This window comes from Pipistrellus kuhlii, unplaced genomic scaffold (genome assembly GCF_014108245.1).
Source record: "Pipistrellus kuhlii isolate mPipKuh1 unplaced genomic scaffold, mPipKuh1.p scaffold_m20_p_8, whole genome shotgun sequence".
Lineage (NCBI taxonomy): Eukaryota > Metazoa > Chordata > Mammalia > Chiroptera > Vespertilionidae > Pipistrellus > Pipistrellus kuhlii.
The window spans coordinates 48261824-48277133 of NW_023425584.1; the positions used below are offsets into that span (position 1 = coordinate 48261824).

Sequence of the window (15310 nt, forward strand, 5' to 3'; positions counted from 1 at the left end):
CCCCCCCTGCAGGCCTGGTCCCCCCTCCTGCCCCCCTGTGGGCCTGGTCACCCCATGCAGCCTGCTGTTTGGTCATTTGGTCGCTCCTCACCCCCCTGCCGGCCTGGTCACCCCTTGCAGCCTGTTCTGTTGTCTGTTTGATTGCCATGGTCACTTAGGCTTTTATATTTATATATATATATATATATATATATATATATATATATATATATATATATATATATATATAGATTATTTTGTATTAGTTTCAGGTGTGTAGGATAGTGGTTAGACAACCATATACTTTACCAAGTGTTCACCCTGATATTTCCAGTACTCACCTGGCACCATACATAGTTATTATAATACTAGAGGCCTGGTGCATGGATTCGTGCACAGGTAGGGCCCTGCAGGCCAGCCCCAATGGGGGCCAATTGGGGCAGGGCCGTTGGGGGGGGGAGGGGCTGTGGGATGTTGGCTGCTGGCCTCACCCCCAGTTGGGATGGGAGAGGCGATCAGGGGTGAGGCCAGCCAGGGGGAGGGGCTGGCTTACAGGGTGGAGGGTGCTGCGGGAGGTTGAGGGGAGGGCAGTCGGGGCTCTGATTGGACTGGTTGGCCGCCGCAGTGGGCCTCATAGTGACCAGTCCTTCTGGTTGTTCCGGTTGCTCGCCGTTCCGGTTGCTTGGCTTTTACATATATAGATGATTGACTGTATTTCCTATTCTGAACTTTATATCCCCAACTATTTTGTAACTACCAATCTTTACTTCAGACACTTCCGTTTGAAACCTTGGTAGCCAGCCGGATCTCTTGGAGCCCTGGGAGATACCATCAGGGGTGTGTGTTCATGGTCCTCTCTTTTGAATTGGGCAAGCTTTGACCTGAGTAAGCAGAGAAAGAAAAGTGTTTTAGGGAACTAGGTGAAGCAGTTGGATCTCTGAGGAACAAGAGACTAGGGGGGTGGGGGGTGGAATAAACATTTCTCCAGCACCTGCTCTCTGCCAGAATGCAGAGTGGAAGACAGAAGCCCCAGGAGAGAGCACCAGGGATGGTGGGCCCCTTGGCAAAGCAGTTGGGTTGTGCCTCGTCCCAGACTGATTGGAGTAGAGCTTTCTAGCTCTCTTGACCTTACGAGGAATAAATATCTTCTCAGCCTTGACATAAAACGAGGACCCACCTCATGATTAAATCTTTCTTTCCAGGTCTTTCGGCAGCCCAGCGGAAGTTTGCTCACTCGCTCAGAGACTTTAAATTTGAGTTTATCGGCGATGCGGAGACGGATGACGAACGCTGCATTGGTACGTGAAGGGGAGGGTTTGGTTTGCTCTCCTTTGCTTTGTCCGCCAGATAACAATTCCTTTCTCTTGACAGATGCTTCCTTGCGTGAATTTTCTAACTTTTTGAAGAACCTGGAAGAACAGAGGGAAATCATGGTGAGTTGTGGGATGCCAATGAATAAATCCAACTTTGAGCAGGGAAAATCAGGTTTCCATTTCCTCAGTGGTGCTGACCACTGTGGCAAGATTTTAGCTAAGTTCCTGGACTTCTGGACCTGTTTCTTGATCAGTAAAATAGTGAGTCAGACTATATCACTGCCATCTAGATGTTCATCAACACTTGGATTTTACATTCAGGGGTGGGGAATGTCCGGCCCTCGGGCTGTCTGAGGTCTGGGAAATCATTTGGCCTGGCTTTGCCAGATTATTATTGGTGAGTTAATTAAATATTTGACCAAATAGCAGGCTAATTTTTAAGTTGATAATTTTGTGTGGCCCGTGAGTGATGTTATAGATATCCAACTGGCCCTTGGCAGAAAAAAGGTGCCCCACCCCTGATTTAAAGTGGGTCTCATGCAGAACCTTAATGCATAAAAAAGATAAAAGCAGAAAAGCTTGTGTAGAAGCATAGGGACAGCAGATATATAGAGCTATATCTGTCGATTTCCAGGCTGTGTGGAGAGGGAGGGAACTCAGGAAGTCTTTAAGATCTCACTTTGCTTTGAAAATCGTGATTCTAACAGTAATGATAATAGCTACACTTCATTGGGTGTTCTCTACATGTGTGATGCTATGCTGAGTGCATTGAGTAAATCATGTTATTTACACCCAGCAATGCAGTTTGAGTATTGAATAATGCTTACCTTTCTAAAAAGCTTGTATTTCCCACCAAGTTACTGATATTCATTGCACAAAAATTTACAGTAGAATTGGCACTGAATTAGAACACACAATTCTCACCATCTTTTCAGGCTTTCAGAGGGCTTGTGAAGGCACTATGGTCCTGTTAGGTTTTTCTGGCACAAACTGACATAGTCAACCATTGTTCATGTGATCCTGTCGTCACTGATTTTTCAGCTGTTTAGGCCAGTTTACATGTGAGAGTGGATGAAAGTAGTCCCGCGACATCCTTTTGCTGCTCCATGAAGTGGGTGTGAGTGTGTGGCCGGTGGTGAAGCTGCATGTTCATAGGCTTTGTTAATAGTTAATAGCCGTGGACTTTAGTCTCAACCCTCTTTGATATTTAGTTGTGCTTTCCTGGGAGCCTGAGCCTTCCGCAAATACGTGTCAGATCTTCTTCTGCCTTTTGTGTTCCAGTAACTGATTAAAATCTGAACACAGAGGCAAAGCCAAGTCCCTGCCCTGAGGGAGGTTACATTCTAGAAAGGGGACATGATGATGATAATTAAAAAAAAACACCCATATAATACATTGTCAGGTAGTGATAAGTGCTACAGAATTTAACAAGGAAGGGTACTTAGCCAGAGGGTGGGACCTGGTACTATTACACCTAAAGTTGGGAGGGAAGACCTTTGCAGAGAACTGTAGGAGGCTTCCAGATATCTGGGGGAAGATAGTACTGGTCAGGTGGGTGCTCAGTTTTAGCTCTGCAGGAAATACTGTGTGACCACAGTTGGTCTTTTTTTTTTTTAAATTCTCACCTGAGGATATGTTTTTTATTGATTTTAGAGAGAGAGGAAAGGAGAGAAAAGAGGGAAATATCGATATGAGAGAGAAACATTGATCAGTTGCCTCCTGATGAGGGATTGAACCCTGGGATCCAACTCACAATGTAGGTACCCTGACTGGGAATCAAATCTGTGGCCTTTTGGTGCATAGCAGGGGTGGGGAACCTTTTTTCTGCCAAGGGCCATTTGGATATTTATAGCATACAGAATTCTCAGCTTAAACATTAGCCTGCTATATTTGGTCAAACTTTTAATGAACTCACCCCTCATGCCTTGGCAGGGCCAGACTGAATGATTTGGAGGGCCTTATATGGCCCGAGGGCTGGACGTTCCCCACCCCTGATTGTACAGGATGACACTCCAACCAGCCCAGCCACTCAGGGCTCTACTCCCTGTCTTGATATTCTGTTTCCGTTTTATGTTCCCGAGGTGAAACCGGAATGTGGTCTTCCCTCCAGGCTGCCCATGGCTCTCCGAGCTGAGTGAGGGGATTTATTGATTTAATCTTCAGTTGTAATGGGGGCTGACAGGGTATCTGTCTTAGGTAGGAGGAGGATGGCTGGGCTAGGCTTTAACCTCAGGGTGGAAGTAAGACTGGGATGTTGACCATATAAGGCCATGAAACTCAGAGAGGAATGGGACAGTCTCTTATAACCCTCTGTGGGAACAGTAACACCTGCTGGATAGCAGGAAACTATTCAAAGCCAGCAAGCAGTGGGGGCAGCTGTGACCAATCACAGAATTAACAGGACATCTGGATATCAAATTATCTTTTTTTCCCCCTCTGACGTTTTAGTTTGGAAAACTTTGAGCGTGTACAGAAGGTAGAGAGAAAAATATAACTAACCTACATGTACTCATCACCCAGCTTCAAACACCATTGCCACATCACCAATCTTGTGTCTCCTCTACCTCTTAACTGCCCCCCCCCCCATTATTTTGATAGAAAGCCCAGGGTCATCCATAAATACCTTTGTCCATAGTTCTTAAAGGTAACTCGATAACTCTTTGAACCACAGGATCCTTGACTTACCTAAAAACAAATAACAATTCCTTAATATTATAAAGAATTATGTTGTATTCCCATTTTTCTGATATCCATCTACATTTTGTTGCCCCTTCCCCACCCCCAGTCTCTCCCACCCCCTCCCCCAGTAACAGTGGGTTTGTTTGAATCTGGATCCAAACACAATATATTTGATTGATAAGTTTCTAAGTCTCTTTTATTCTATAGGTCCCTCCTCCTTTTTTTTTTTTTTTTTTTTTAACCCTTGATAAGAATTCCTGGTGTTTTGTTAGCTTTAAAGGTCTTTTATGGCATTATTTTCTGAGTTAACAGTGATAATAATCTATAAAAGCAGGCACCGACAGCTGGGGGAAGGAAAGCCTACTCTTGCACGAATTTTGTGCATCGGGTCTCTAGTGAAGTTAATAAAAGATAAAACGTTTGACATTTAACCAATATTGATGTCTTTTGGGTGTTTCTGCCAAATGTTAATAGTCAGTGATCACTTTTTTTTTTTTTTTTAAACCATGTAAATTGTAAGGAATTATTATGGCTAACTTCGTTCCTTTAAGTTGCTTTGAATACTTAGGGGAAAATTTTTTTTTTATGTTTTACTAGACACCAGCCTTAAACTTTTGCGTAAGAAAAGGTACCTCTCTCAAGAAGTGTCCAATGTGTTTGTGGAAACTAACTTGTAAAAAGCTGATCAAACTACATGACAGTAGTGCAGTAGCAGAGGTATGGAGCGTGGCTGCATGGAGTGGGGAGCAGCTAAGCCCGTGCTGCTCAGGAAAGACTGTCTGGAAGAAGTGGTGTTTGAGCTGGAGTGTAGGGGACGGAGATGCCACGGGGAGCCTTTGTATCATTGCACCAGCTCTCACCTCCCCAGCACAGAGAGGGAGATAAGGGCGGTCTTTAAACAGGTGGATGCCAAATTCATTCTGTGAACTTTTAAAAACTCTTATTTTACATCAAATATTGCAAACCGGCAGCATGTGAAAATAGCCACATATATTTAAAAAGGAATGGGAAATGACAGCTGTACATGGAGGTAGAAACATTCTAAAGTTGGAGACACCATTCCTGAGCTGCCTTTACAGGTGAATGAGAGTTAGGCAGGTAAGGAAAGATGGAAGGGAGGGTGGTTTTCTCTTGTGGAAAACAACTCGATTTTGGGAAAGAGGGAGGTGTGTGTTTGCCTGGCCCCCACTGGTATCCAGCTCTGTAGCTGTGAACTGAAGTGTCGGGAAGGGAAGTGGAAAGAAGGCCCATCTAGCCAGCCAAAGTTTTTCCTCCAGGCACGGAAGTCTGGTTTCTATGAATGGTTGTGCCTCGCCCCATAAAAGGCCAATATTGTCCTTTTTCAGGACAGTGTTTTCAAGTAAGTTGTTTGTGCTGAAAACATGGCCAACCGTGCCTGTGAAAGTGAGGAGCCGGGGCCGTGAGCGGCCAGCATTGCTCTGGTGTGGTCCCTGCCCGTTCTCGGAGGGAGGGAGCCGCTGTGTGGTGTCTCCGCCAGCATTCCGGAGATGCTCTCTCTGGTGATGCAGGACAGGGTGTCCTTATCCCAGGCGGGCTGCTGGCCAGGAATGTAAGGACTTTTAAAATAGTGCTGTCGTGTTTCAAAGGGCTTCATCCTGTATTTACTTCTCTGCATGGTATCCTTTTATCGTAGGAGTTTGTTTTGTCCTCTGAAACACGACTGCTCAGTTTCTGGGGGTTGTGCGAGGCCCAGAGGCCCAGGAAAGCTTTGGGGGGAGGGGGTAACTGGAGAGAGGAGGTCTAGCTTGCCTGATGATGCACAAAAGTGCCCCCCTCCCCATGCCACTGGGCTGGCAAGCGGGGGAGGGTGGAGTGTCTCTTCCACCAGCTGCATCCCTTTCCCACCTGAGCAGGATGGCCCTGTGCCTGCACAGCCTCTGGAGGTGGCCGAGACCCTCTTCCGCTTATTCCATGTTGTTTTTCCCACCACAGATTTTACTCTCCTGAAAACACTGGCTTGGGGAAAGCTTGTTGGGTGATTTGCCCTGAGCTTATGCCGGATAAGGAAGGCCCTAGCCTCTGAGAACCAAACACTTTTTGTTAATAGTTTAATAAATCTGTGGTGAGCAAACTGCAGCTCGCGAGCCGCATGTGGCTCTTTGGCCCCTTGAGTGTGGCTCTTCCACAAAATACCACGGCCCGGGCGAATCTATTTTGAAGAAGTGGCATTAGAAGAAGTTTAAGTTTAAAACATTTAGCTCTCCAAAGAAATTCCAATCGTTGTACTGTTGTTATTTGGCTCTTTGACTAATGAGTTCGCCGACCACTGGTTCCAGGCAAGATACCAGCATTCCCTCAATCCTTGTCTGATTTGCTTCACTCCTTTCTCATCATTTCTTTCATTGTCTCAAATATCTTACAGTCATGTAGTTAAGTGGTTTCTATATCTTTTGAGGAATTTTGACACTGGTTTTTGTCCCAAATTTTCTATTTTTTTTACTTTCAAAAGTTTCATCATATTATTAGAAAAACGCATGTTGGTCAAAATGAACTAAATCACGTTTATCCTCTGGTAGACATTTTCATGATAATCTTCCCATAGTGCACCCTGGGGCAGTGGTCCGCCATCGTTGGCCCCTCCCCCATCAGCATCAGTATCACCTGGGAACGTGCTGGAAATGCAAACTCTTGGGCCCCAACCCAGACGACTGTGTCAGAAACTCTGGGGTGGGGTTCCCCGGCCTCCAGGCTTTTGTCATGCACGCTGAAATCAGAACCACTGGCCTAGGGTGTCAGTGACGACTTGGCCGGCATTCCTAGCTTTGGAGCTAAAGCTGTCTGCCAGTGGATGCACTATAAATTGCCTTTTAATGACTTTAGGTCTACCACATGGTTCAAATAATCTTTAAAAATCTAAGCTTTTGACCTGTCATTTCCAAAGGATTTTGGACTAAATTTAGGTGGTTTGTTTAATGGAACAGATTTTTGCTGTTAGGAAGTTCAGTGTTAACTTGATTTGTGTTTAACATTGTGAGTTCCTGTAACGTGTTAAGTACCTGGGGCATCCTGGTGGAAAGACTGTGCCTTTAGTTTCATCTTGCTTTAATTATAAATTTTATATGATATATCAGGCCTGTTTTAATCAGTTCTTTTATAGATAAAGTGTCACATTTTTGTGTGGCATTCTGTTGCCAGGCACATTCAGATGGGGAAGAAAAATCTACAATTTATTTATGAAAACATTTTTTTCAGTTTTGTTTAAAAGTTTGTAGAGGTCTAACTTTATGAAGAATCTTCCCATTTGATACATCATCAGTTTTTCAAATACTGTGATGTTGTTTTTTTCTTATAAACCCATTATAATTCCGTTAAATGTGGATGTCATTGTGAAACCTGTGTTGTTCTTTTGAGAATGTACCTTTTGAGAGTTGGGTTTTGACTGGCCCAGAATCCCATGGACATTGTGGTCAGGACTAACTCAAATCACAGTTCTAGAATGAGTGAAGATGCCTTCCGCAGGAGGCCTGGGCTCCTTCTTGGACCCCCCGTTTGTGTGGGGCCGTGCCTCTGACTCAGTGTTCTTGCTCGGTGACTCACTGTCATCTGTGGCCTCGCAGCCTTGTCATCCCACATCCTACTTCCCCACTGAAACTTTGTGTTTCCTATTCTAATATCCTGGGTGTGTTCCCTGCTTCTGAGGAATCAGCTAGTTCTTCTGATTAACCTATGACTGCTGGCACAAAAGAGCAAAGAATAGACATGAACTCTTCTTCCTCTGCCCACATAGCAGGGGGCACCCTAATGTAACCAGCCTGCTTGCTTCATTGTCTGATCCAGAGACGTGGTTCCCTTAGTGGGAATCAGTTCAGCTGAATGTGCAGTTTTCTGAGAAAACTACTGTGGGCTTAGCCAGGGCATCTCAAATCATTCTTAAGATCCTCTCATCAAGTACTCAGAGGTGTGGCCTTGGCTCTTAAAACAAAGGGCTGAGAAAGAACTTAGGATAATTCACACTTAACCACTTGATTTAAGCAAACAAACAAGCAGGCTAGTACTAGAACAAGTGAGGTGGAATGATTTGATCTACATCACGAAATTCGTTGGTGATAGAGACTAAAAGTCAAATCTTCTATTGTGGGATCCCAAAGACATCATTCCTTGCCTTTACCTCCTTGTAGGAGTTAATGCCCTTTCCCTCCACCTTTCAGCATGGGTGAAATGGAGATGTGTCTTTGTAGCTGCCTTTTACCAGGCAGTGGTCCTGAAGAAACATGAATTTGGTTCTGTTTTCTATTTCTGAAACCACTTCAGAGTCCAACTCCTCTGAATCCCTTTTCCTTTCAACCGCTAATACCTGGCTTTCCCCACCTATTTTTTTCCTCGATGTTGTAAAAAATATTGGTGACACAGTATTTCCTTTAGGAGCGCTTCACTGGGGTCTCCAGGTTTGGTGACTGAAATATCAAGAGCCTACAGTTGTCCAAACAGGCTTTGGACAACTGTAGGCTGAGAGAGAACTTTCTTGGACAACTTTTTTGGGCAACTATTTGGACAACTGTAGGCTCTTGATATTTCAGTCACTAAACCATGTGAGGACCAGTTAAGGATGACATGAGTCCTGGTGGGTGTCTAAAGATCTGCCAGTGAGACCTGGTTAGGTCGAGGAAGTGCTAATGTCAGCCTAACGAGTGGGTGCCATTGTCTTGGAGGAAAATCCTGGAGACCCCAGTGGATCGCTCCTTAAGGAAATACTGTGTCACCAATATTTTTGACAACACAGAGGAAAAAAAAAATAGGTGGAGAAAGCCAGGTATTAGTGGCTGAAAGGAAAAGGGATTCAGAGGAATTGGATTCTGAAGTGGTTTTAGAAATACCTTAACAAATTGCTTGTTTTCTTCTTTGCTCATGCACAAGAGGGTTACATAGTAAAAAAACAAAAACAAAAAACAAAAAACAAAAACAAACAAAAAAACACCTAACTCTCAATCAAAGAGCTTTTCCAGTACATATAAAAGCTCCAAATGTCAAGATACTAAATTGAGATTTTATTAGCATTTCTTCTTCATAGTCTATAAAATGATGGAATGTTCTTTTTTTTTTTTTTTAAACTAATAATGGCATGTTAGATTAAGGAAATGCAGTGCCAAAATGATGCTGGGGTCTAGAGGAATACCAGTGGCCGTGGTGGTGCAGTGGGAAGAATTGGACTTTGGCAGCCATGAGTCTGCTCTCGGATCTCCAACCATCAGCTACTCTGTGGCTCCATCACTGCATTCCTGCCAAGACCAAGGCCATGGCCATGCTGCTTATGCCTGTCTGCAGCCAGTGAGCAGAGCAGGGGCGGTAAACCAGGCTCACTCCTGGGAACTCTGGAATCCTCCAACAGGCAGCCTGGCCTCAGGGAGTCCCTGAGAGCCTTGCCAAACTTTCCCTGGAACTGCATCCCGTCTAACCTGGTCCCCCCACCTTCCTCCCCTGTCTCCTTCTCCTGGGCTCAGCTCTGCATCACTGTCTGACAGCTCTTCCAGCCTTCCCTGGCTCCCTCCCTCTTTTCTCTCACAGAGGTTTCCTCTATTACATTTGTTGTATTTTAAATCCTGCCTTGGTGTCTGCTTTTTAGAGAGACCTGGATTAGCATAGACACAGACTGTTTTGAATCAGAGATAATGGACACAGGAGACTCAGTGTGGGCATTTATGGTTACGGGTTATCTCCATCAGCAGGAAATGCTGCTTGGTTACTGTTACCACCGTCACCAGGAAATGCTGCATTTGTATGGAAACTCTGTTCTTTATGTTGTTGTAATTTAAAGGAGATTCCCACTTCATTAATACAACATATTTTTGAAGGCCTAGGTTTTGAAGGATATAGTGAGGAGTTAGGCTCTTGTCCAGTTTGAATGGGAGAGAATGAGCAGGCAAGAGCCTTTCTATCCCATGCCCTTTCTTTTCTCTCTTGGCCGCTCAAATAACCCAGGTGTCACAGAAGGGCTGGAGATCTCTCTTTGTCCTCCTTCAAAGGCCTAGATGAACAGTCAGTCTCTCTCCCTCCCTCCCTTCCCCCGCTACCTCCCTCCTTTGCCCCCTCCCTCCCTCTCTTCCTCCCTCCCTCCCTTCCCCCCTCTCTCCCTCTCCTTCTTCCCTCCACTCCCTTCCTCAACTCCCTCCCTCCCTCCTTCCCTTCCCTCTCTCCCCTCTCTCATATTTTCTTGTTTCAACAGTTTATTGCCTTACATTATTCAGTAGGTTCCATTTCTCACTATGCTACTGAAATCTACCATTCACTTTAGAAGTTAAAAATGTTCTCTTATTTAAGCCTAAAAAACAAAATAGCAAATTCTCTCGTGATACTTTCACAGCTGTCTTGTTAGGCTTATCTTTTATTTACTTCTGTGGGATTTTATTCCTTCTCATAATGTTCTGCCCAAGTATTTATTTTGTTTTAAAAATAGAAGTTGGTTCTGTATTGTCTCTCATACACGGATGGAAAGAAGATCAAGGTTGAATCTCTGCACATCCTTATTAGGTTAGGATAACTCATTCTTAATATAGCCAATAGTTTGTTTTGAAGGTTTTCATTTTTTCCTAAGCATAATAAAAATATCTTTATTGGTGGAGTCAATTTGATATAAATCTAAATATAATGACTACTTTTTTTTTAATTATTAATGTTCTTCAAAATTGAAGTTTTGGGTTTTTTTCCCCTTCAAACAAACCCAAAGATATTTGTTCATTAAGGAAATCCTAAACTTTTGTGTTACACTTACCTAATTTTTCTTTTTCCCCAGAGATAGGTCATAGCCAGATATTCTGGGAATAAAGTCAGAGAGCAGAAGTGGTCAGAACTTTATTTCAAATCCTCTAGTTTTGTTAGCTTTGAAGCTACTCAGAATTTGGGATTGAAAGCTGATATAAACTGTTTTAGGGGACATCTTATTCTTGGACTGTGTGAAGGAAAGCAGAAGTATGGTTACTGAACTAGTGAATTTGGAATATATATTTTACAAGTTACAGTTCCCAGGCATTAAGAGAGATGCCATGGTTTTGAAAGAATCAGACATTCAAGGAACCATTTCATATTAATTAGCTTCTGATTTTTAGGTTTAAACTGAAGTTAATTTATTTACAGCATCTCTGTGCCCGTGTCCCAGTTAGCACTTCGGGTATGGGTTCATTAAGATTCTCATTAATTCTTAGCTGGCGTGTTTGAGCTAATACCAAAAACTTAATTTCATTTTTACATTATTTTTCTCTACCAGGAGGATTAGGTTAGCTTGCTTAAAAATAAAATGTCATCCAGGGGTTTCTTTATTTGGAAGTTTGAATTGCTTCTACTGGGACATCCCCTTCCTCTTTTTTACTTAATTAAGTAGGCAGAGTGTGAGCATTATTAGTCCATCTTCACACACTTTCATATCAGAATCTTTGACTCTGTTCTTTCTCATCTTATTTCAATCACTAAAAAAAAAAAAAATAAATAAAAAAAAATTGGGAGGACTTTATTGTCCATTTAAATTTTCCTGTTATAACTGGAGTCCTGATTGATGGAGGAAGGCTCAGGGCAGGGAGAGACCTGCTCGATGGACAAAGAGGTAGCAAAGGATGAGGGTGGATGGATTGTAATCTAATTCAGTAAAAATGAGTTAGTTTAATCAGGAAAAAAATCTTATGTAGGGATATTAAGAAGGATAGTACGGGAGTAATTTTGATAAGATGAGTTAAGGTTCTGAAAATGCTGAAATATCCTATATTAGTCTAGATATTCATTTGCAGGGTCTGGCTGTTTTGCTCAGTAAGTTAATTTATTAAAGAATATTGGTTAGATTGCAGTGTCTTTATAAGGTTTTTGGGAGCCAAGAATGATGTCCTAGGCCACACTGCAGATCTGGGCTTGGAGAAGACAGTCTCCACGTTGCACTGGGTACAAACACTACAGCTGGCACCAGCAGCACCCGTGGTCCCCGGTGGCTGTTGGTACCGCTGCTGCCTCTAGAAACTGGTGTAGTGGCGACTGCCCACTCGACTCTCCGGTCACTGGTTTTCTGACACATCAGCTTCCAAATCAAAGTCTTGGGTGGGAGCATGTAATTAATGGAATTCTACTCAGATGTCAACACTCACTGCAGGAGTTCGGGAAAGCAACTGTGTGGCTTTTTCACCTCTTGTAGTGGCTTCTGCCTCATTAGGAAGGAGAGAATCCCACAAACATAGGGAGGGATTTCAAGGGCCTCGGAGCCCAGAAGGACAGATGTCCCCTACCTGTGCTGTCCATGCCTCATTACACGGCAATGCCATTTTCCCATGACAAGATTGGACAAAACAATTTTTGGAGAGCTCCAATGTGCCTATTTTTAGGTATGCATATGTATGTTTGCTGAATAATCATGTCTACTTTCATTATTTAGTTCATTACACAGGTGTCCGCATTTTAAAATGAAATCACCCGTGCATAATTTAGGAGTAATTTCCCCCCTTATTTCATGAAAATGTTATTCCAACTCCTGACACCTTAGACGTATGTTTATCACAGACTATGTTCTGAACTTTTCAGCACCGCTTTGCATGTCAGTCTGGGTTCTTTGAGATCCAGCAGCACCTTTTAAAACCTCTTTCTGATGCTTTCATTGGAAATTTTATCTCAAGCCACAAATACTCATTTGCAGAAAATTTGGACAGTCTTTAAAAAAAAAAAAAGTATCCCTGGTCTGTGTTTTCATGATTGGCTTAATGTGACCACTCACCTTTTAAAGCGATCTTCACGAAAACACGGAGCCCTGGTCGTTTTGGTGGCATCTTCAGAATGACAACTAAATCTTACGTTTCTTAGGTTTCCCTTGTTTTTCTGACCCAGCAGTGTTCCTGATCTCTAAGCATCTGAAACCAGTTGCTTAGAGTCCTTTGTTGATCACAGTAATGGGAAGTGCACGCCTTAAGGAAACTAAGAATTCTCACGGAGAGCAGGTCCCTTTCTCCGGAGGGCCAGTTACGGAGACAATATTCCCTGTGTTTGGAGATGTGCTGTAATGATAGTCCCTTGGCACCCTTTTTCAGGGTTCTGTTTCAAGGAAAATAAGAAATATGTCTCTGCCAAATGGTTATTTCATTGCTTTTCTTGACATTGGGATCAGAAAGTAGTTTTCCCTTTAGTCTAATGAAATGGGAAGTGTCTGGAAGGTCATGGGAGAAAATAGTGGAATTCTCGTTTGCTCTCAGATAATGCATTCCTCTGGGGTCAAGAAGACTGGGAATCCAGGATTAGAATACTGAGGGCCATGGGGAACAGACATAAATCCTTCCGTCTTATTAGACTCAGTCTGGTCTCATTAGTACTGAGTGATTAGAAAGGCATGATTGGCCCTAGCCGGTTGGCTCAATGGTTAGAGTGTCGGCCCCAGGACTGATGGGTCGAGAGTTCGATTTTGGCTCCATCCTGGCCCTAGTCAGGGCCTGTTCAGGAGGCAACCAGTCGATATGCCTCTTCATATCCATGTTTCTCTCCCTCTCTCTTTCCCTTCTCTTCCACTCTCTCAAAAAGAAAATCAATGGAAAAAATATTCTCTATTAACCAAAAAAAAAAAAAGAAAAAAAAAAAGAAAGGCATGATTAGTATTTATATTGATTTACTCATGTCTTTAAAATATTGTTATTAAAGATATCATTGGATGTGATTCTGCCTCTGTTGCCTTTTTACTGAATATGGGTTTTGGTCCTAAGTCCCACTCTCTTTAGAATTTAGATCAGGGACTTGGCCTGTGATCTCAGATGTGGGGGGAGGTTAAAGCAGTGGCAGTGGGTCCGTCCCACAGTGGGGTCTGACTCTCTGCTCATCAGCCACATTGTCAGTAGATTTCTCAGCTGTAGCTCAAATTATAGAGGTAGGAAAAGCTACTGTCCTACTACTCCTTTTTTCTGAAATTTGTTTTTATTGTTGAAAGTATTATAGCCCTAGCCAGTAGGGCTCCGTCAATAGAGCATCAGCCCACGGACTGAAGGGCCCTCAGTACTATTCCGGCCAATGGCAGTGCCTCATTGCAGGCTCAATCCTAGGCCCTGGTCGGGGCTAACATGGGAGGCAACCAGTTGATGTATCTCTCTCACATTGACATTTCTCTCTCTTACATCACTATTTCTCTCTCCCTTCCACTCTAAAAAAATCAATGGAAAAATATACTCCGGTGATGATTAATAACAACAACAAAAGTATTACAGATGCCTCCCTTTGGCCCCCTCCACCCTGCTCCTGCTCCCTCTGCAGCCTTTTCGTTTGAGACATATCATTTCTTATTTCCAAATGTCTAATGAAAAGGGTTTTCAGACTTGACTAAGGGGGAAAAATTGAATCCCCCAGGCTGTTATATGATAATCCTGTTCTTTTATGTTGAGGTGTGAAATTCTAGTGGATTCTGTGGTGGTTTGCTGTTTATGATAAATCAACATTGATAGGTAGTTTGTACTTCCACTTCTCCCAGTGATACGGAATCCTGCAATCAGAGAGAGGGGCAGGACCTCGGAGGTCTCAGGCCAGCAGTCTGTTGCAGAGCGTCCCTGGACATTGGCCATCTAGCTTCCGCTTGTTTATGCTGTAGGTCACCGCACTGCGTGGTCCCTGGTTGGTCTTAGTGAGTTCCTCTTGAGAGTAAACCCAGGTTTGTTCGATAGCTTCTCCCCATTGGACCCGTGTATGTCCTCTTCAAGCAAATCAAAGTGATTTTTACTTCTCCCGGCAGTATTCATTTAAATACCGAAAGACAGCTTTCATAGTCCCTCTAAATATTCTTTTATCCCCAGTCCCATCAAACACCTCTGGTTTTCCTACCTACTCCTATACCTTTTTAGTATTCTAGTCACATTCCTGCTTTGTCACATTTAGAAATTGTCCCTCTTAAAATGTGGTAGCCATACCTTTGCAATAAGCTGTGATCTAATGGCACACAATCGAATGATTACCTTGTTTGGAATCAAATATGTAACCGATGTATGTATGTGTTCATTTTCTTCCAGGCCAGCTTATGATGACATTGGCACACGCTAAATGTCAGTTAACACAAATCTTCAGGAATTAAAGCTCCTATTAAGGCTCTATTACATTCACATAAACTGTTAAGATAACTTTTTACACTTGAGTCTTTCTGCATTGAAATGATAGATTGCTTGTCCCAGGCAAATTCTATGGCACTACTTTGGAATCTCTCTTTTCAGCTTGAGAGCTAGTAGAACTGTGATTCTCTCTCATCCCAGTATCGCAACCTTTGCTCCCAACTTCTGGTTCCCTGTAAACTTGGTAAATGTATTTTAAAAATATGCCATCAGATAAGAGTAAGTAGAACATCTTAGGCCTCTGTACTCAAGATGATTCTTTCATGCAGGGCTCAGTCAACT

The 15310-nt window shown here is 43.1% G+C and overlaps 1 protein-coding gene across 4 annotated transcripts in view; it reads left to right on the top strand.

Moving 5' to 3' along the window:
• Positions 1-15310, top strand: part of ARHGAP10 (Rho GTPase activating protein 10) — a 237501-nt gene that overhangs the window by 69868 nt on the left and 152323 nt on the right. For all 4 annotated transcript variants that reach the window (XM_045576261.1, XM_036424950.2, XM_045576259.1 and 1 more), the window contains exons 2-3: positions 1182-1277; positions 1351-1412. In XM_045576261.1, the coding sequence (XP_045432217.1) occupies positions 1182-1277; positions 1351-1412 (158 nt within the window). The remainder of the gene's footprint in view (positions 1-1181; positions 1278-1350; positions 1413-15310) is intronic.